Source organism: Nannospalax galili, unplaced genomic scaffold, assembly GCF_000622305.1.
Source record: "Nannospalax galili isolate Female #2095 unplaced genomic scaffold, S.galili_v1.0 scaffold518, whole genome shotgun sequence".
Taxonomy (NCBI): Eukaryota; Metazoa; Chordata; class Mammalia; order Rodentia; family Spalacidae; genus Nannospalax; species Nannospalax galili.
The window spans coordinates 1,091,023-1,113,363 of record NW_008342851.1 but is presented as its reverse complement, the minus strand read 5'-3'; the positions used below and the strand labels follow the sequence as shown (position 1 = coordinate 1,113,363).

The following is a 22,341-nucleotide window of genomic DNA, read 5'->3' as shown; positions in this document are numbered from 1 at the left end:
CCCTTGGTGACTGTCTGCCAAGTTTAAAACTCACCTGGAAACAAAAGAAAAGGCAAGGGAAACGTGTGGTAAAGAGCCAGAGAGACTCTACACAGCACCCTCAGGGCGACAGTCAACTCTGCTTTTCGTATGTCGCCTCAAGGCAGAGTGAGGTAGATGCTGCCATCTAGAGCTATCTGGGGATATGGCTTTGATAGCAAAGCTGCCGACACAAAAAGACTGATGGGGGCGGAAGTGGAGGGCTTCAGTCTGAGGAAGCAGCAGCCTGAGGGCCGCATGAGCTGCAGATCTCCAAGCCTTTCTTGAGGAAAGAGCAAGGAGCCCACAGCTCCCATGAGTGAGAATGCAAATTCCCCGAGGGATGAAGAATTAGAAAACTGAGAGGAAAGAAATCAAGTAGATGAGAGAATTTTTTTGTAATGAAGAAAAGAAAAAGGATGGGTAGCCATGGCGGGACTTGCCACCAGGGATCCAGGGCTAGTACCTCTAAAAACCACTGGAGCTCCAGAGTTATGAACTACAGAAAAGGAAAATGAGGTTAGAGAGAGAGCCACGGGGAAGAATTAAAATCAGACAGGCAAGAAAATCAAGGAGATATGAAACTCAGAACAAGACTGGCATCTTGGGGAAAACAAGAGACTCAAGTAATGAAAAAGTATACATTTGCTAGCACAGGGTACCAAAGTGCACAGAGAGAGAAAGGAACTCTGTGCTCAAAGAAAAGATGTTAAAAAATGATTATATCATATACGATTTCTATCCTTGCTTTAAAAAATTCTCAATAATTTCTACTAGAATTTTTCATCTTAAAATAGGAGATAGCTAATTTCTAACTTTCAAAATGCAAAATGACACAACTATATAACGCTGAATTTTCCAACTGATGAAGTGGATCTATGATTCTGAGACAGGAAACTCAATTGAGTTCCACCTGATCAAAGGCATGGTTTATTTGCTCTGATAATAGATGCCCAATCTTTCCCTCTTAATGAAAAGCTTTCTGCCCTGATGAGGCTCAGATGATGGTCATAATTCCAATGCAAGTCTGTGACACCTGTCAGCCTTGTGGGACAGGTGATCAGCTTCCCACTTCAGTAAGAACACTTGTCACCAGCAACTTCAGCTGCATCTAGTTAATTTCATATCAAATGTAGATTGGTTTAAAATGCCAGACAAGTGAGGACCACTCAGTGATGCCCATGCCCCTCCCCACTCTCATGGGGTGAGGGATCCAAGGGCTGTCAGAGTGATGGATGAAGGGAATTACTCCTGGTGCTCTGTCAGTGCCCATCCCCCTCTAGCCCGTCTTCTTATCAACAGTGCACCCAGGGGATATTCTAAGTGAAGACAGAGGCAGTTCAGGAAAATAGCTTGTCCCAGCAGAGCCATGCAGTCTTTCCCTTTGCACATCTCCTCTTGCCGCTCTCGTGACCCTGCAGGTAAGAAAAAGTTTCCATAGACTAGGCCAACTCTAAAGTTAGTGTGGCATTTATGAGTTCACAGCTGCAAACTGCAAGGAAGTCTAATCTCTCCCTTCCTCAAAGCAAAGAGGAGCTCCTGAGATGGGCTAAGGGAATAAATCTCTGCACCCAAAGGGGGCAGGTTGGCTTCACAGGCCCAACTCTAATCTCTGAAAAGATCCTCAGCCTTTAGAGACCTGCTCCTACATAACCCAGTTTCTCAGGTTGGTGGCAGTAGGAATCAGCGGGTCCCACTCAGGGAGTAAAAAAGGCCCAGGTTTTACACTACAAACTCCATGAGAACCAGTTACATCAGCACCGCAATGTGGCATAATGTAGCTTAGGAAGTGAAGAGAAGAAAGTTTCCCTCCCACTGACAGCCCAAAAGGACTCCGACTATATAAAAATAGCTACTGTTTTAATATTTTCACAAGAGATGTTTTATCTGCACTGGCTTTCAAAGAAAATGAAGATGCTACTTCAAAAGACAGAAAAAGGTTAAAATGAGGGAATTTTTAAAAAATTTTATCTATTATTTTTATTTTATGTATATGAGTGTATTGCCTGCATGTAGGTAAATGAGCCTGTGTCGTGCAATGCCTGTGGACAAAGGACAGAAGAGACTGTCTGATCCTCTGGAACTGGAGTTACAGACAAGTTGTTAGATGCCATGTGGGTGCTGGAATTCGAACCTGGTCTTCTGCAAGAACAGTTAGTGTTCTTAACTGCTGAGCCCCAGCCCCTGGAAAAATCTCTTAAATGCAACTGAAAATAAGTTCAAGTATAAGAATTCTGCGATGCCGGGGACATGGTGGCACATATCTTTAATCCCAGCATGTCTTTAATCCCAGTCGCTGGGAGGCATAGGCAGGTGGATCTCTGTGAGTTCAAGGCCTGTCTGGTCTACGTAGTAAGTTCTAGGCCAACTGGGGATACAGGGAGACCCTGTCAAAAAAAGACACATACACACACACACACACAGAATTCTGTGGCTTCTCTACCATCTATGCTGTTGATAAACATGACAGAAGACTACAAGAATTAGATTACGTAGTGTAAATACAGGAAGACAACCAAATCAAAGGAACACAAGAAAGCCAGGAGAGACACCTTTCCTATGTTTGGGAATTTAGGACAGGCTAAAAGTAGTATTATAAATTACAGAGGAAAAGAGCTGTTGAATAATCATGCTGGAGTAATTGGCTGGCCAATTGGCTGGAATAATTAGGGGAAGAATAAAAAGTAAAATTACTCTTTACTCCTTAAAAATAGATAAGTCCCAGATAGAGATCCAAATACTAAAAACACATACAGATATGGAAGAATGAGACCATACTGTTAGAACCAAGGTGGAAAAAAAATATCATTCTAAGCATGACATAAATTCCAGAAGGCATTAGGATGACAGACTAAGTTTTGAAAAGTTAGATTAAATACAGAATCAAAAAATAAACAATTTATTTAAAAGTGGATTAGTCAAAGATCACCACAAATGACATACCAAGTCTGATGACTCTAGACAACATTCAGAGGTCAAAAAGGAGGTGAATCCATTCATAACACAAACTACTCCAAACATGACAGAAAAGTAAAAGGAACTTCTGTGGCAAACAAAATTACTGTTTACAAATACACCCTCCCACACTCTTCCCCACTGATGTCTCACCGAGCTGTGAAGCCTGAGGCCTGCTTTGGCCATTGGGCAAAAGTGGCGTTTTATCAGCGCCAAGTCTGGTAGGCACGTAAGAGTGTCCTCCAGCACATCCATAAGTCAATGCTGCCCTTCAACATGGGTCCCAGAATGAGACGCACAAACATGATTGATCTGCAATGCAGACACAAGCCAGCCAAGCCACAGGCCCAGAGGTCAAAGCACAGCCAACCCAGACATTACACACAGCCACAGCCAGAGACACTGAGGTGTGCCTCTGAGAAACTGTAACTTGCTATACAACATTATTGCCAAAATAGTTGGCTGATAGAAATTCTTAATTTACCTTGTTCAGCTAATATACCTTAATATTAATACCAAAACATAGCAAACTCATACTACTTGCAAACACAATGGAAAAAAATTAAAGCAAAAGCTATATATGCATGTTTGAAAGTAATTTGTCATGACAATGTGGTATTTTTTCCTCAGGAATATAAGATTAATGACATGTTTCCTTTTTCAGAATAAAGCATTTGATAGTTTAAAAAAGTCTTGTGGTACACGGGCATCAAACCAGGGGCCTTGAGCATACTAGGCAAATGCCCTACAATTGAGCTACATCCTCTGGCCAGACTTTGACATGTTTTAAAAAACCAAAGCAAACAAAAAAAGATACAGAGCTTCATACGACATAGAGCTTTAAAACAAAACAGAGCATTTATCATCCTCCGCATGAAATGCTGGACTTATTCTCTCTATAGTGAAGAGCAAAGCCAGGATGTGTGAGACCACCCACTCCTATTCAGTTTAATCCAGGTGGAATTAGTTAAGAAAAAGAAAAGCTATAAAGACTGGAAAAATAAAATAGCAAAGCCACTACTTTTTGCAGGTCATCACTGTCAAAACTCCTAACCAAACCTACAGATAAGAATAAAAATCACCAAGCTTAATTAACTTAAAAAGCAGTATCGAAAAGCCAGTTAAATTACCCCTGTACTTTAGCAAGCAGGTAAAAATGTTTATTTGTAGAGGAGTAGAGGATAGTATTTAAAGTCCCTGAGGACAAAACTAAAGGACATACAAATTCTTTCAAAAAAAAAACCTTATTGAAAAACACTAAAGAAGTCCTAAGTTAATAGAGCAATATACCATGTTCTAAGAGTAAAACTCAACATCATAAAAACGTCAATTTCCCCAAATTGACCTGCAGATTTAAATTTTAATCAAAATCTCAATCAGCCTGGGGAATTTCATGAGCAAATTTATACAGAAGATAAAAGTGCCAGGCAGACCCAACACTCCCCAGGAGCTACAATGACCTAAGGGAAGTTTCTTGACCAGCCATTAGGGCTTGTAATAAGATCACAGTAATTAAGAAAGTGTGGAAAGATTGTAAGAGCCAGGGTTGGTGCATGACCATAAGGAAACAGAATCTTCCAGGTTTCTAGGACTTGCTAATATGAACTTACAGCAATGGTGACAGCATGCACAAGACCCATGCAAGCTCAATCAGACAAAACCCAGCATAGAACGGGGAAATGGGCAGGAGGCCCCAACCTTAACTGAGGAACAATTGGCAGCTGATCTTTGATCTTCTTTAAAGGAGTGATGCTAGAGAGACTGAATAGGCTCCAGAATGCATGAAGTCCTGAGAGTGGGTCATGGGAGGGTGGATAGGAGAGAGGGCCTAAATATGACCCTTTAGTTTTTGGGGTTTTTTTTTCAGTCTTTTTGAGACAGGGTCTCTATGTAGCCCCAGCTGTCCTGGACCTCACTATGTAGACCAGGCTGGCCTTGAACTCACAGAGATCCACCTGCCTCTGCCTCCCAAGTGCTGGGATTAAAGGCACGCGCCACCACGCCCAGCTCACCCTTTAGTTTTTAAGAGTGGATCTGAACTCAGAGGACACCATTCCCCCAGGTGTCTCTTGGAACTGTGCCCTGGAACTATGTTGTTGGAACTGTGACCTTGAGTTAGGCCTCACCCATAATTTTATTCAAAACCATTTCTCCAGGTTTAGTTGGGGAAGTCTCTCATTCAAAACTGCAAGCAAGGCTATCATAGATCATTCTGTGGCTTATACAGTAAAAAGGGGGTAAGAAGAAACAATTTTCTCTTCAGAGAAAACTACAGTCAAGCCAGACCGGAGTCCATGTAATTGAGAAGGTATATTATGTATTCCTACAGAGTTGAGCCATGACAAGTAAGGTGCTGGGCTGATTTATGTGGTTCACAGCTGGAGATGAAAAGAAAACAGCCCCTTCCATACACACACTCACAGACAGCCTCATTAGAAAAACAAAAACCAAAAACAGAACTCGAAAACACTACAGACACCCAAACTCTGCATTCAGGCAGCTGTTATCCCCAGGTCTTCAGAGCCGTATTTAATACTTTGTATATGCAAGAAGTGGCAAGGATTTAAAGCCAACCACAGGAATGCTATTTTTTTTTTTAAAGAAGCAACAGAAGGTAAATTAAGAATACCTTGTCACATAAAGTTTGTTTCCAAAGACCTGCAATTCTATGGTTGGACTCTCAAATATAGTTTAGTTATGTGAAATTTCTATTAAAATGTTTTATGTTCTGAGCTCACTTAATAGCTTGATTTTTTTCCTAACTGTTTATGCCTGGCTTCCATGAATACCAAAAGAAACATGCTTTAAATAAAAATGAAATACAAGAAAAATGGCATTTTAAAGAATGGAAATCAAATTAAAATCTAAATTGCAAATCATGTAGCATGTATAAGAAAGTGAATTAGAACTTCAAGAAATGCTGGAAGGGAATGTAGTTTTGAGGGTCATAAACCAAACAATAATATTAATTGCAATAAGAAGCCTTATTTAAATGAAAAGCCCAAAACTAAGGATTTCATAAGCAATGGCCTTAATTTATATGCTTAACATGCCAACATTTGTTACTTTCTTCTACACAGCTAACCAATTAGCGTATATTTCTAAAGAACCAATTTTATTTGCTGGCAATTATTTGTTATCTTAGCTATAATTCTCAGATTTTCAAGCAACAAATGAAATGTCTTACATCTGGAGAAGAAAACAGAAAAAATGATGGCATGATGTTTGAATACATGCAATTATGGGTGTGTTACATTCTAATTAACATAATTAGCTCTGAAACAGTTCTCACAATAACCACTGACACTTGTGTCAATTTAGTGGCAGTTAATGACATGTGTAACAAAGATCTGTTATTCTTTCCACTTAAATATGAAATAAAATACACCTTTTCAGAAAAGGAAAAGACAGTGTAGTCTAACTAAACACTCCAATCATTTTTTCATAAATTAAATTGGGCTGCAGGAGGTTAAGGAGGAAGACTTTTTAGAGAGAAGCCTAAAAATAAGAGTTTGGGAATCACAATATACTCAACTAAAGTCTAAGGAAAAAGATAAGAACTTCTGTTTCCGTGTTCTTTTCTACATTTTACTTATTATTGGGGGGGGGGTTCATGTGTACAGGTGTGTGCCATGATACATGTGTGGAGATAAGAGAACAATTTGCTAAAATTGGTTCTGTCCTTCCACAGTATGGGTTCTGGGGATTGAATTTGGGTCATCAGGTTTGGCAGGAACAACCTTCACGCACTGAGCCATCTTACTAAGCTTCCATTTCCAATTTTTAATCTTTTTGCTGTTATTGATTATAGAACATTTCTGCATTTTCATGTATGCATGTATGTATGTGTGTCTGTATGATGTATGCCTGTGTGCATGTGTATATGTGGGTGCACTTAGCCATGCATGTATGTGAAGGCCAGAGGTTGATGCTGGGGGTCTTTCTCTATTTCTATCCTTTACCTTTTTTTGAAACAAGATCTGCCACTGAACCTGGAAAAGTTCTGTTTTAGCCAGGCTGGCTGGCCTGCTAGCTCCTGCAATCAATCTACCAGCACCCCCACACACCTACCAGTGGCTGGGGTTATAGATATGAACCACTGCATCTAGCATTTAATAATTAAATTTTAAATCAAGTGCTTTTCAAAATTATCACAGTTTAGATGAGGCCACTACCAAGCACAGTCTCTTGGGGTAAGGGGAAGGGAATAACATTTGGCTCAGTCATAATATTCTACAATCACAGGGTTCATTTTTCAAAGTTGGGTTCTTATGTTAGTTAGTTAGTTAGTTAGTTAGTTAGTTAGTTAGTTAGTTAGGTTCTTATGTTAATTACTTTTCTGATCATTTGTCAGAAGCAACTTAAGGGAGGAAAGAATACAGTCCATTGAGGTAGGGAAGGCATGGTACCATCCTTGGCTGTGGGGGCCTGTGACAGGGCTTATTTCTTGCATTCTGGTAGATTAGGAAGCAGACAGAGCTCAGGTGGAAATGGGATCGGCTACCATTCTCAGTGCCTGCCCAATGATCCATTTTCCTCAGCTAAGCCCTACCTCCTAAAGCTTCCTCAACTTCCAAAACAGCACCATCAGCTGAGGACCAAAAGTTCAAACCCACATGACTATGGGGAACAGTTCACATTCAAACCCTAACAGTCCTCAAAAGTCAGCTAAAGTGTAGAATGGCCAAACGCAAGCTCATAGTAGTTCATCAAGGGTCATTTCTAAGAGCCACTGAAAATGTCCCAGACTCATATCTTCATTAGCCAAGTTCATTTTTCTATACCTTTAGGTAATCAGGTCATCTAAGGATGACAAGGGAAGGAAGATGAGCAGGAGAAACTTTGAATCCTATGTATCTATGGTAAGTGCTTAAATCCAGATTTCACAACTCATAGGAGGCAGGCTTCTTGGTTATGAGTTATGGTGAGTAAGGAAATCAGGGAAGAGGTAGTAATGAGCTACAGGGCAGAAAGGCATTGTCTAAGCAAACAAAAACACATTATCCAGAGAAGTATTTTCTTCCCAGAACTGGAAGGGTGTAGGCAAGGGAGCTGGATGCCCTTTGGGGAATGGCAAGTGATTCACTATGGTCAAATTTACTTTGCCTTTAGACACATTTAAAGATAAGAAACTCTTCACCTCCCATCATGTGAGTCTGTCATGAACATCTTCTGGAAAATGAAGGAAAAGGAGAGCTTCTTAAAGTTTATGTGATGACTTTTTAATTAGACCTTTGTGAAAATGTCACAGTCTCTAGTACCATTGCATTGTCTGGGAACCAAGGGGGATAAAAAGACTCACATTTATACAAACCAACAATGAAAGAAACAAATTTACCTAGCTGAGCACCCATGTAAGGAAAGTGGGGACTCTATTATGAATGAAAAATTAATGGACTTCATAAAATAAAGAGATATTTCATTTTTAAGACTTCTAGAAGCACCATCTATTACAAAAAGTAATTTGGGAGATATCCATATATCTATAGCTGTATCTATGTATTTGTGTCTATTCATGTCTTAATAGAGTCTAGATACTATCCACTGACTATAGAAATCTACAGAGAAAACAGAAATAGCACCTTTAGTTCTTAGCCTTTTTAGGATGGGTACCAGCCGAAGAACAAGTCAAGTTTCATGGTAGATCATACCAGATAGAAAGAAAGGTACAGAGTCAAAGATGGACAAAACGCAGAAAGAGCAGACATGAAGGCTCCGAGGAAGCCATCTTGCAGAAACACTAGGGCTGGAATGAAGACCTTTCCTAGTGAGGTAAGAGTTATCAGAACTTCAGCTAGGGCTTTATGTCTTTGCATGATATTTGTAAAAATGCCCTATACTGCCATCATCCAAGGTTTAATTTGTCATTGTGAAAAACAGAAACTGATTGTGCCCTGACCAATAAAAGAAAGGATTTATTACACCGCAAACAACTATATTGGACTTTTCCACACTGCTGTTCTTCACATGAAAGCAAATTAACGTAGTATCCCACTGCAAAGAAGAGATCTCACAACGTAGGGGACCATGACTAATAAAAAGACAGACTTAATTTCCTTTTGACTAAAATACATCATGGATGTTTTAATCATAAACATAGTACTCTTTCCACTTTGGAGGTTTCCTAAATAAAAAACAGGTCACTGGACTGGGTGGTAGAAGTTTCCATTCACCTCACAGGAACATCCTTCATACTAGGAGAGAGATGGTAGTGTTGTTGTAGGATTCCAACTAAATCAGAAATCACCCTATTGTCATAATCCAGAGCCTCAGAGTTTCCATGTGACCCTCTATCTTCTTGACTAAAAGTATTAAGAAGAAATACCACTGTTCCCCACACTTTCCCCTAGCTTTACCTATCTTCCATCCCACTGTATCCATAGATTCACTATACCTTGAAACTTGCCTACCCAAAACCTATACAAAGCTTTACCCAGGGATCTGGAGCCCAAATCATTCTCACAGCTCTAACTGATACGGCATTATTATCTTCCATCCCAGAATTCTTCCTTCAACTGGCCCTGTAGCTCCTCAAAAACAAGAACAATGCTGCGTCATTTCTATGAAGGTTTTAACAGCAATTGTATGACAGGGATTACATCACTAGTTAAGTGAGAAATGAGTGTAATGGAGAATACACTGATCAGAATTCAATACCAGATTGATACTCTGGAAATAAGGCAGAGATAAATATAACTACTGACTTTTAATTACACTGGTGACAAAAATATTTGTAGAAAAAGATGACAGAGGATAGGGCTGGAGAGATGGCTCAGTGGTTAAGAGTGCTTACTCCTCCTCCAGACAACACGAGTTCAGTTCCCAGCACCTACACAGGGTGGCTCACAACCATCTGTAACTTCAGTTTCAGGGGATTTAGACTCCCTCTTCTGACCTCCATGGGCATGGCACTACATGGGTATACCCACCTATATGCAGGCAATACACTTATACACATAAAATAAAAAATAATATTATGAGTGTATTGCCTGCATGTATGTGAGTGCACCCGTGGCATGCAATGCTGTGGAAGTCAGAATAGGGCTTCTGATTCCCCTGGAACTGGAGTTAAGGACGGTTTGTAGCCACCATGTGGGTGCTGGGAATCAAACCCAGGTCCTCTGCAAGAGCAGTCAGCACTCTTAACCACTGAGCCATCTCGCCAGCCCCATAAATAAAATAATTTTTAAAAAAGAAAAAGAAGAAAGAAAAACCATTCAAGCATGCTGCTTTCCCAGAGCCACCACATATGGGAATTTCCTAAGTCATCTATAAAGTAAAATCACTTTTCACTTCCCAAAGACAAGAGATGTTATATCCTAATAACCTCCCCCCATGTACCACTGTCCAGTTACTATGGCTTTCTTGGTTTCTTCTGAGCTTTAAAGTTGTCGTTTTGAGAATAAGAGAACGAAGAACCCTGGAAAAATATTGAAACTTAGAATTAAGATTCCCTCAGCATTCACCAACACACATTTTCTAAGTACTATGCTTCAGGCCCTGTCCTTAATGCTAAAGACATAGTGAAGAATTAGACAGCAGTGGGGCTGTCAAACTACCCCCAGCTCCATGGACCAAGTCTGTGTGCTCAGCAGACAGGTGGGTCAGCAGTCAGCTACCAAAAAGGAACACTAGCTGTGAAACCAGGAAACAAATGAAATCAAAGCTTTCAAATATGGGGGGTGGGGGTGGGGTGGGAGGGTGTACATACAATATACACAGCATTGCGACGTGCTTTGCTCCCCTATGTGATAGCAAACAATTAAAAGGACATGCATTTATTGTCTTTAACTGCCATAAAATATGTATGGGCACCAGTCACCTCACTGACTTTCTCAAATGCCCTTGATAACAAAATGTCCACACCTGACTGGTCTGCCCAGGCACACCCACACAAGCAGCTGCTCCAGGAGGTGCCCCATCCTTTTCAGGAAGGACAATGCATGTGTAAGGCAAGAAATGCTTTTAAATCGTTGCAAAAAAAAAAGAACAGGAGAAAAGACTCAGACTTGAGATGTTTTAAGAGACTAGGTTGAACATCAGTCTAAAAACTAATCTCTCCCCAAAATACGTAGTTCCTTCTTCCTCCATAGGCTGAGTCACAATGCCCTTCCCATGTAGGGTGCTAATCCCCCTGAGGCATCTAAGCCTACTTAGCTAGGGATGAATACTTAGAGCGCCTCTTTACTGGGCTGTAGTTGGATCATAGTGAAGATTTTATAGTTCATTTCCAAGCTGATTTTTGATTTACAGACTCATGTTAAGCCAGCTACTCTGAGGATGGGCCCAGGTGAGTCCATAATGAGATTTATCTTTGTGGATTAGGCCTGACCTATAATAATCTTCTCAGGGCCCCCTACTGCTATTTCAGCACTGAGTTATGAAAATTCATCCCTTCACTATAAGCAGAACCTAGCTCAGAGGGTAATAACTATGAGATGTATTACTCCCAGAATACAAGCACTCCTGAGACTCTGATTATAATGTCCACAGCTGAAGGCACTATTTCACAATTGAGATTACTACTTTCTGGATGAAAAAAAAAATTTGAGCTGTGGAATAATGCCTTGAGCTACACACATTGTAATCACACTCAGCAGTTCCTGGATCCCAAGAGCAATCCAGGTTACCAGCAGAGTGTATGGTAAGCTGATTTACAGAATGCAAGGAAGATGGTAAGGGAGCACCAAAAACACTGATTTTGTCTTTGCTCCATCTGCTGGCTTTAGTTAAGAGTTCAGCATGTCTAATAATTCTATCAACTTTGTAAAAACATAGACTTAAAATAATACTTTTTCTTTACCAAACAAGCCAGAAGAGTTTTTTTTTTTCTGAAGAACAAAATACTAAGTGCTGATAGAAGTTTAGTATAATACACTTTCTCAATGCATAGAAGCCCTCCTAGAAACAATGTAACAAAAGCTAGGGAGAATTATACAGTCCTTCTTTTTGCCTCGATAATCCCCTTGCAAGAATCTACCCTAAGAGATTTTAAAGATGCATAAAGATATAATGTCTTTTTTTTCTTTCTTTTTTTTTTTTTTTGGTCTTTTTGAGACAGGGTCTCCCTGTAGCCCCAGCTGTCCTAGAACTCACTTTGTAGACCAGGCTGGCCTTGAACTAACTGAGATCCACCTGCCTCTGCCTCCCGAGTGCTGAAGATTTTTATTTATTATTTTATTTTATGTGTATGCATGTATTGCCTGCATGTAGGTTAGTGCACCCGTGTCATGCAATGTCCATGGAGGACAGAAGAGGCCGTCGGATCCCCTGGAACTGGAGTTACAGACAGTTGTTAGCTGCCATGTGGGTGCTGGGATTCGAACCCAGGTCTTCTGCAAGAACAATCAGTGTTCTTAACCGCTGAGCCATCTCTCCAGCCCCCAACATAATAAGTCTTTATTAACAGCAGGAAAAAAACTTGGAAATAACCTAAAGAAGGAAATACTTTAATAAATTGTGATACACCCATACACTAGAATATTATGCAGCCTTTAAATTGAGTCATAATGGCTAAGGAGAAATGCTAATTCAGAGATGTATTCCACAACTTTTGCTAAGCAATTTATTCCAGGACATTCAAATTGTTCATACATCAATATTTAATAGACATTCTCTAGGCATTAACTAATTAGACTTCAGATCAGGTTTTTGTTTCTGAGCTATAAGGCTAATGAAGTATTGATATAATATTAAATGACTGTAAATAAAGACTGTACCCTAAATAAACGCTGACATTATGTCTTTACAATGGGAATGAATAAAAAAGGAAAAACATACTTTTGCATATGTTTAGTGAATTTTCTCTGACGCCTCATAATGCATTTTTGCAAATGAAAAAGATGAATATTCATTAAGGCTCTTGGAATATATTACAGTTTAAATAGTCTGGTTTTAATATTTATAGTACATCATGAAATATGCTTTTTCCATTAGGAAAAATGGATATGATGTCAAAAGATAACCACAGAAGAAACAGAAAATTACACCACTTAACCTAACATCTAAAAGTTAAAAAAACAGTTTTTGAAAGCACCTTGCCTGTTCAAAAACGATAAGCATCCTAGAGAGGTACCTTCCAGTTTGCTCAGCTGGTGGATTTGAAGGAAAGACCAAGAACAAAGAAAGAAAAAAATCCAAGGTATCTGCAAAAAAGAAGAGAAGGTATATCCGACATTCTGGGGGAATCTTCTTGTTTTTCTCCTTTGTAATGATATCATCCCAGCCGAGCCCAGCTTATGGCCTCACCTCTTAGACAGTCTTTTTACCAGCCCCACCCAGAAACACTGAAGAGTGAAGATTTCTTGAGTGATAGGCATGATACAAAGTTCTGTATTCATTTAATCACCCAGTAACCATACAAGGTTAGGACAACTTTGAGCCCCATTCCAGAGATGGAAAAACCAAGGCTCACACAGCTCTCAGTGAAGCTAATTAATTATAAAAAAATAATAATGTGGGGCACAATGGCACATGCCTTTAATCCCAGCACTTGGGAGGCAGATCGCTGTGAGATTGTGGTCAGCCTGGTCTACATAGTGAGCTCCAGGCAGCAGAGGCTAGTTAGAGACCCTGTCTCAAGAAGACCAAATAATAATAAGTAAATTAAATAATAATGAACAATAATAATCTACACGGTCTGGAGTCTTTTCTGGTAGCCCATGGACATTACTGTTTTGCTTTCCCTCTTGTTCTCATGTCCAGCTGAACTATTACAGCTCAGTTCTTTTAATAAGTACTTAGTTGTTCTCTAGCTTGAAAAACAACTTCTTAGCTAACCTATACAATACAAACCAAAAAGTATCACTACAGACTAAAATGAATAAATATACAAGAGTCTGTTCTGGGGCACTAAAAACATAAAGAAAAGGAATGTCTTCATTGCATTCAACAAGTTTGGTGAGCTCCCACTGTTTGCTCTATTCTAGGTACTGGGGAAATAGAAAACACGATCTTTGTCTTCATGAAACTCACACCAGAGTAGTATGAGATACAAAGCCAGCCCTCCTAATCCATGGGCCTCTGAGTTCATGTATTCAACCAACCAGAGACAATAATAGTAGGCCTACACTTCACGTGTGCAGGCTTTTTCTTTTCTTTATTCCTGAAGCTATGCACTTACATGGCACTTACACTATACTAGGTATTATAGAGATGACTCAAAGTACATGGGAAGAAATACATAGCTTATGTGCACATAGTATGCCATTTGCCAATGAGAACTTGAGCATCCCTGATTTTTTACCCAATCTCCCATGGACACAGAGTGAAGAGCATATCTGAAGGTATGAACCTAGGGAGTAAAATGAAACTACGGAAAGTATATCATGCAAAAAGGAAACAGCAACAAACAGAAGGTCAAAGAAGACCTCGTTAAGGAAGGATGTAGATGGAACCTTGACAAGTACACAACAGATGAGGCAGATGATTTAGAGCAAACACAACTGGAGAAATATATGGGCAACTAATTTTCAAAGTACTTCTTCTCTTCAGAACACCAAAGTACAGAAGCAACAAATTTCTCATGATTGGCCATATATGCCATTTCTAAACATCAGCCATCAAGACCTAGAACCTTATTTTCCTACCAAGAAATAAGTTACCATGAGTCCTGCTTTTGCCTCCTGAAATTTCCATCTTTCTTGCCAGAAAGCAGCATCTGTGCAAATTCCCCAGCTTCTGACGACTATGACTTCTTTGATAAACTACCCATGTGTGTGGGGAGGGACAGAAAGATGGAAGAAGCAAATGGGAAAATGAGTTTTCCCTCTTCAGATTAATGTATATGAAGTATACATCTGACACTTCATCAGCACTCACGGCTGGTGTCCCAGCAGGCGGACACTGGCTGAGCATGTATTCTGCCAGCTACCAGGCTACTTAGGATGAAATGGCAATGTGCGATTTATCTGAAATGCCCAAAGTGTCTGGGAGATGGAACACAACTACATTTAGCATTGCCAAGGAAAACTAGGTACTTCAGGCAAGGAATTAATCTCTCCTTGAGAAGGTAGTTAGTGGTACCTTCATGTTTGCCTATGGCATTTAAATCACTACAGGTCCATGCATTTACTAAAATGCATACCTACCAACCACACAACCTTCATTAATATCTTGCTAGGATATTAATGTCATTCAGGTGGAAGTCTGTAGTTTTCTGAAATGTGAGTTGTTTTGATGGAACACCAAATTTTGTTATGTCAAAGGTGATGCTGTCACTTGAACATAAAGCACTTGGGGATCTTTATTTTTCTAATTCTTCTAAACTTGGACAAACATCTCTTTAACTTGGTGATTCTAAAAAAATCAATAAAAATATTTAAATCAATGTGACTACATAAGTACATGAAAGCAGATTAATGAAAATCCCTTGGCTGTGCACAATGATAATCTCTTCCCAGTTTTGTTGTCATATTTTTTGAGTGGTTGACACAAGCTAAATGGGATTTGGCCTGTTACATGGATTTTAAAGCTAATCACAATTGTAAGATGCCCACCAAACCACAGAACCAGAGAGGTTTGAGATGGACGAGCTCATCAAGCCACCCATTACAGCATACAGAATCACATCATTACTCTCACCCTGCAGCTAGAGGGGTCCATCACTTTTCATGAATAATTATTTGTTCCTTCATTATTATTTACCTAATGCCTCCTACATGGAAGGCATTGTGCTAAAAGTGGAGGGAGCAGAAAATCAATCAGTAAGAATTCTGCCCGCACAACGCTTACTGTCTAGCAGGGAGATAAACAGTTATTCAAAAGTGTATCGTGATTAATGCTAGACAATTGGAAAAGCTGGATCACAGCTCTAAGAGGGGAGGGCCAAGGACAGACACCGGGAAGACAGAACGTCAACCATGAGGCATGTTCTGTTGCACAGTGCAATTCCACAAACATCAGCTTGTTTGGAAGACAATGAAATGAGAGAAAGCAAAAGAAGGAAAGTAAACCAAGGTGCCCAAAGTTGTCAGTTTCCACTTCGTCAGTATCATTCTCTACACACTCTGTCATTTCAGTCAGCAGAAAAAAATTCAGTATAATCCAGAAGCCATCAAATAGGTTCAACTTTAAGGTCCTTTTAGTTGTGTAGTCCCACAAATGGTACAGACAACAAAAATGACATCCATATGTACCAGGTGACATACTGAGGAAAGTGACATGGCATAGCAATCTGGGTATATCACAGCAGAGTACAGAAATCAGGATGGAGTTCTGCCCAGCGTTAGCCATCAATGGCTAACCACATTCTGGCTATGTGCTCAAACTTACCCATAGCAACAGGTTTAGTAATGCTGCTAACATTGGAGACTTCATAAAGCTTGTGGGTAATAATAATTTTGAAAGATTCTTTGCTAACAATGCCATCCGGCAAATTTTAGGGGGTATTCATCTCATGTATTCTATTAATGGTTCTTATTTTTGTATCCTATTCCCAAATACCTAGAGTTGCTTGGCATGCATGTTAGCAGTGAATAAATTAGTTTGTATGTCTGGATATGTGATCACCAATAATAAAATACAGTACTTTGTGGCAGAGTTGTTTTAATCAGAATGATTTGCTTACCAACAAGCATACAAGATTACTATTTAAAAGTTAAGCGTAGTATTGCAATGTCTAAAAAACACTGACAAAAATCATGAATTGTGAGGCATTTTCCTGCTAAAAAGTAAAATCTTGGAGAAAAAAAATAAGCCTTTAACAAACTCTCCAAGAAGAAAGAAGTTTTTTGCATGGGAGGACTGTGGAGGAAATGCTCTCTACCATCACTTTAATGTATCTTTAAACAGTCATAAAGTGAAGTGTTTTAGGTATCATTATTTCCAGTATTCAGATCCTGATCCTGAAAGAAGGATCAGGAAATTTCATAGACTTCATAGACTGTTTAACATGTCTGTATTATGAGAAACTGACTTCTCCAAGTTTAGATAGCTACTTAATGTCAGTGGCAGGACTCGAGGCTAGACCTAAGTCAGATCTCTCTGTGCATTCATTGTATGATCCCCAAATATCCAACATTTTATCACTAGTGGATAAAATTGTAAAACATCATAACAACTGCATGAGTCTCACTATGGGAGAAGAACAGACAAGCACAATATGAAAAATATTCTACAATTGTTTTTTAATGATTTTGGTGTCAAAAAAGACCAAGTAAGTCTGTTGAAGTACTGAAGATTAAAGGAGAATGAAAAGAAGGGCAGTTAAATATAATACAGGACCACAGGCCTGTCGTTACACTGAAGAGCAAAAGATGTTATAACTGATGCAGTTGAGTCGGTTGATGAAAATGAAATACAGAGCAGACACTAGGATTGAACCAATGAGAAACTCACTCAAGGTGACAACTGTGACAGGAGGGCTGTGACGGACATACATCTTATTCTCAAACGACTCAAGAATTATGTGATGCATGTCCATGTATGTACACATCACACATATATTTACAAATTTCTGCAAATGGTGAAGCAAGTTAGGCAAGATGATTTTAATCGACTCCAGATGCAGAATATACTGGTACTCTTCTTTCTTATCCTTGTGCTTTAACATAGCTTTGAAATTTAAAAAACGGATTTTGTTATTACCTATTTGTTTTGTTTTTGTTTGTTTGCTTTGAGACAGGGTCTCAATGAATAGCCCTGGCTGGCCTGGAACTCACTATGTGGACCAGGCTAGCCGCAAACTCTCAGAAATTTCCGTGCCTCTGCCTTCACCTCCTGGATTCTGGTATTAAAGGCTTGTGTCACCACACCTGACTGTCTGGGGTACAAATATTTTCTTTTCTCTAGGGGGAGGGGCACAGACGGAGCCAGAAAGAAATACTCCACATTTGAGGAGCTGGAGGAAGTTGGCACACAGCAAAGCATTTCACATTTCCGAATCTGTGATCAGTGCAACATGCAGTAAGTTTAAATCCAGTTAAACGTGATGCAACTACACACGCCCCAGCAAGATAGTGGCCAGGGCAATTCAGACCACACACAAGACACTCACCAAGCTGGCAGTGAGCGAGGGAGCCGACTGGCCCAGCGCCTGGCTACGCATGCGCACGAGGTTGGACGTCTCTGCTGAAGCAGACCAGGCCTGTCCTGCCACTGGGTTTGGAAGGAGGTACCTCCCTGTAGGAGTCGAAGAGAAGACAATGTAAGTGGCAAGTCAAAGCACAGTGGTTCTGTGAAAATGGTGGGTCTCTTCCTAGCCATCTCTCTTCAACACATCTTCTGCCATGCTCAGTAATTACACTGATTAGTAGCAACCAGAAAAAACTGCCCAGGTGAGTTCTGACATTGACTTCCCACTGAATCCCAAGCAAACCTCTCCATCTGCTGAGCATGGAGCTTCATGAAGGTTTGACGAAGTGTTTTATCGTCCCGCCTATTCCACTAGAATGTACTGAGGATACATGTAAATGCATAAAGTATTCTCAACACCACAGAAATAACATATGCATTTCTAAACGCTATCTGAAAGCGATATAACATGGAAAGTGATCAAGAAATGAACTCGGAAAGGCTGCACAGTGGAGATGGTGACCAATACAAAGAAGAGTTGGAGTTCTCTCAAGGTGAAATGGGGCTAGTGTCCCTTTCCCCAGCTTCTCTCCATGAAGTGCAGGTGGCCGTCCAACCATGTCCATCACATACATAATGGTAGCCATTTGCATAAATCAGGACATCAATGTCAGTCTAGGTTCGCTGTGCAATTTCCATCAACCTTGAACTCTAATATATATGCATATGCTTTTAGAAGTCAAACAGCTGAACTAATTCACACTGTTGCTTCCTCAGTACACAGACTAGACTAGAACCAACATAAAAGAAATAGTTTTCTTTACTCCAATAAGGTCAAGACGATCATGAACATTAACAGTAATGAAGCTCAATCAGAACACACTGTCTGATTTTTTAATTTTTTTTTGTTTATTTACTTTTATGTGTATGCATGGTTTGCCTGCATGTATGTAAGGGCACCATAAGAGTGCAATACCTGCAGAGGCCAGAGAGGGCGTTGGAACCCCTGGGACTGGAGGTACAGATGGTTGTGAGCAGTCATGTGGGTGCTGGGAACTGAACCCAGGTCCTCTGCAAGAACAGTAGGTGCTCTTAATTGCTGATCCATTTCTCCAGTTCATTTGTCTACTTTTCATTCAAAACTGGAAAAATGTACACATATAGAAACAAACTCACCTAAGCTTACACAAGAGAAAAATCACTCTGGGCATGTCCATGTTTTTTTCTTCAAACTTTCTGTAATGTGGATTTTCTTGCAAAAATGGGATCACACTGATTTTTCTCAATTACTCCCCACGAATTCTACATAATAGAATGTGACTTTCAAATTATTCAGTTATTATTGTGTGTGTATGATATTTGTGTGTGTGTGTGTGTGTGTGTGTGTGTGTGTGTGTGTGAATACAGGTGCATGTGTGCTATTGTAGGTATGTGGTGGTCAGAGGACAACCTTTGTGGAGTCACTTCTCTCTTTCAAGGGATCAAACTCAAATCATCAGGCTTGTATCATAAGCACTTTACCCACTGAGCCATCTCACTGACCCTGGAACATGATTTTTCCCAAGCAAATACACATAGCTAGTGTCAAGTAATTGGAGCATTAACACTGTCAATGAAAACTAATTACTCACCTCTGTGGTTCTGATCATCTTTGGTTTTGAGGGGGAATGATACACTTTAAGTGTGGAGTCTGGAATTTGAATTTTTTCCCTTGCCTTATTTTGAAATGTGAATAAAAGCTGAATGAAGAAGGGCTTTGGGAAACCTGCCCTTGCAGTCCAGGAACCAGGACATTAATGAGTTAGAGCAGGAAGCCACAGTCTGTATCTAGGAAAGCAGCGTTCACATTGCATGAATATATGGTTTCTTTGTAAGACAGAAATAACTCTATTTGAAGGCCATCATGTGTTTAAACATACCATGTGGCCTTGTGGAAGTCCCAGAGGAAGTTACTGGAGTGTGGCCTGACTTGCTTTGAAAGTCTGAAGAATACTTCCACACTGCTGAGGAGTGCATGATCAGCGCGTGACCATCCTTAAGATACACCCTCAGGGCGGGGAGGGGGGATTTCCAGGTGCCTTTATAAGCTCTGTAATACCTGTAATAAATGAGTCCCTGCTTGACTAGGCTCCCCACTGCATCTGATTGTCCCCGGTACTGGGGTGGGCTGGCGAACAGCCGGTGTGCTTACTCATCCCCAATCATCCCTTTGTGGGGGTCACTGGTTCGAACCCCCCCCCCCCCCCCCGCAACACCAGCCGACTCTAATCTGAGTGACAGACTTTGCACAGGGTGTCCCTCTTGGGTCTTTCCTGTGCCTTATGTCTTTATTTCCTTGATTTATGTTTGGAGAAAGGAAGGACAGGAGGTATAGAAGCTAAGAAGATACAAGATGCTAAGCTAAGGCTTATATGACAGAGGGAATCCTTGCTGGCCTCCCCTTGCCTCTGCCCAGCTGTTTTGTTCACACACACACACACATACACACACACACACACACACACACACACACACACAAAGTAAGGGGCTGCAGAGATGGCTCAGCAGTTAAGAAGTGGAGAGATGGCTCAATGGTTAAGAGCACTGGCTGCCCTTGCAGAGGACCTGGGTTCAGCTCCCAGCACCCACATGGCAGCTCATAACCATCTGTAACTCCAGTCCCAGGAGATCTGACGCTCCCTTCTGGCCTCCTCAGGCACTGCACATATGTTGTACATTTACATACATGCAGGTAAAACACTCACATACATAGACTAAAAATAAAATTTTTTAAAAATCTAAGAATTATTAGAATATGTTGCTACAATCCCCTCAAAACAGGAAACAAGTTTACTAATTTCAGTAGTCACAATCCCTGGGAAAGGGGACAGCCCTTTCTATACATTCAATAACTGCTGATTAACTGAAATGCAGCTCAGCTATACTATTTGAACAACATCTGATCTATTTCAAACAGCAAAAAGTACCAGTGAATAGATCATTTTCTTGAATTTTATTTGTAAGTATAACATAACAACTGAAATCCAACAAGGTTTTCATACATGCCAGGCACAGCAACATCCTAATGGTCCTGCAGGTTAAATACAGTCATCTCCACTTTAAAATACAGACAGGTTCTGTAACCAGGCAAGGCTCAGAGGCCAGATAAGCAAGCTGGAAAAAAACAGGATTGTGGACCCAAAGTCCCAATTCTAACAGAGGAAAATAGTCATCACATATGCTTAGATGAAAATACAAGCTATAAATTAAGATGAGTCTAGACTTGTAAGAAGTGTGTGTGTGTGTGTGTGTGTGTGTGTGTGTGTGTGTGTGTGTGTGTGTGTGTGTAGGGGTAACAGCATCTGGAAAAATACAAACAAAATGATTCATACCACAGGCTTGGAATGAGACAAGCCTGGCTCTAAACCCAGTTCTTACTAGCTGTGTGCCACAGTCAAATTGTACCTGAAACGTGCACTAAATGTTAAATTTAGCTCAAGCTGGCCGGTAGGTATATGGGGTGGTACTGAATCATCCTCTATTTCTGTTTATCATAGTCCATAATTTTACTTGTGATGATTTATCAAAAATGTGCTCCATTTTCTAAACCTACAAACTAACCAGGAACACATTCCTCTGCCCTTTCAAATGACAGTTCCTAAGGCCCTAGAAAGGTGGGACATTCCAAGTGTTCTCATCCTCAGTGAAGATGCCCAAAGCCAGGGAAGAGTTCTGATGGGGAGTCAGAGCAAGGAGGATCCAAGGAGCCTCCTCATAACAAACAGCTCCTGACAGGTCCTCAGCACATGATGCTTCTCTGTGAAGACAGTGAATCATGGGGACCAGGCAGAGTTCACTGGGAAGCCAACCTGGACAGAACCCAGAACCAGCAAAGGGAGCAGAAAGAATGGAGCCAGTGCTGGGCCCCTCTCTCCATAGATGATGACCTTCACTTTGAAAACTTGTTGCTTTTAAAACACCCAGGGCTTTTAAAAATAAGAAGTGGAGCTGGAGAGATAGCTCAACAGTTAAGACCATTGGCTGCTCTTTCAGAGGACCTGGCTCCATTCCCAACACCCACATGGAGGCTAACAACCATCTTTAACTCTAGTTCCAGGGGATCTGATGCCTCTTTCTGGCCTCCACAGGCATTTGCATGTGGTGTATTTATATACATCCAGGCAAAAATATTCATACACATAAAAAAATACATCTTTATATCCATACTCAGGTACTAAGGATCTGAGTGTAACTGACTGTGACTAGTAATAATCAAATACATAGATATTAAAGACACATGTGCAAATGTGTTAGTAGCATTAAAAATGTAGGAAACAGCATATCTTAAAATGAAATGGAGATCTTCTTTAAGTAAAA

General features: G+C 40.3%; 1 protein-coding gene across 3 annotated transcripts in view; it reads right to left on the bottom strand.

Annotated features, from left to right (window-relative positions):
• Mast4 (microtubule associated serine/threonine kinase family member 4) overlaps window positions 1-22,341 on the bottom strand; it is a 648,204-nt gene that overhangs the window by 422,066 nt on the left and 203,797 nt on the right. For all 3 annotated transcript variants that reach the window (XM_029566302.1, XM_029566303.1, XM_017799580.1), the window contains exon 3: window positions 17,969-18,093. In XM_029566302.1, the coding sequence (XP_029422162.1) occupies window positions 17,969-18,093 (125 nt within the window). The remainder of the gene's footprint in view (window positions 1-17,968; window positions 18,094-22,341) is intronic.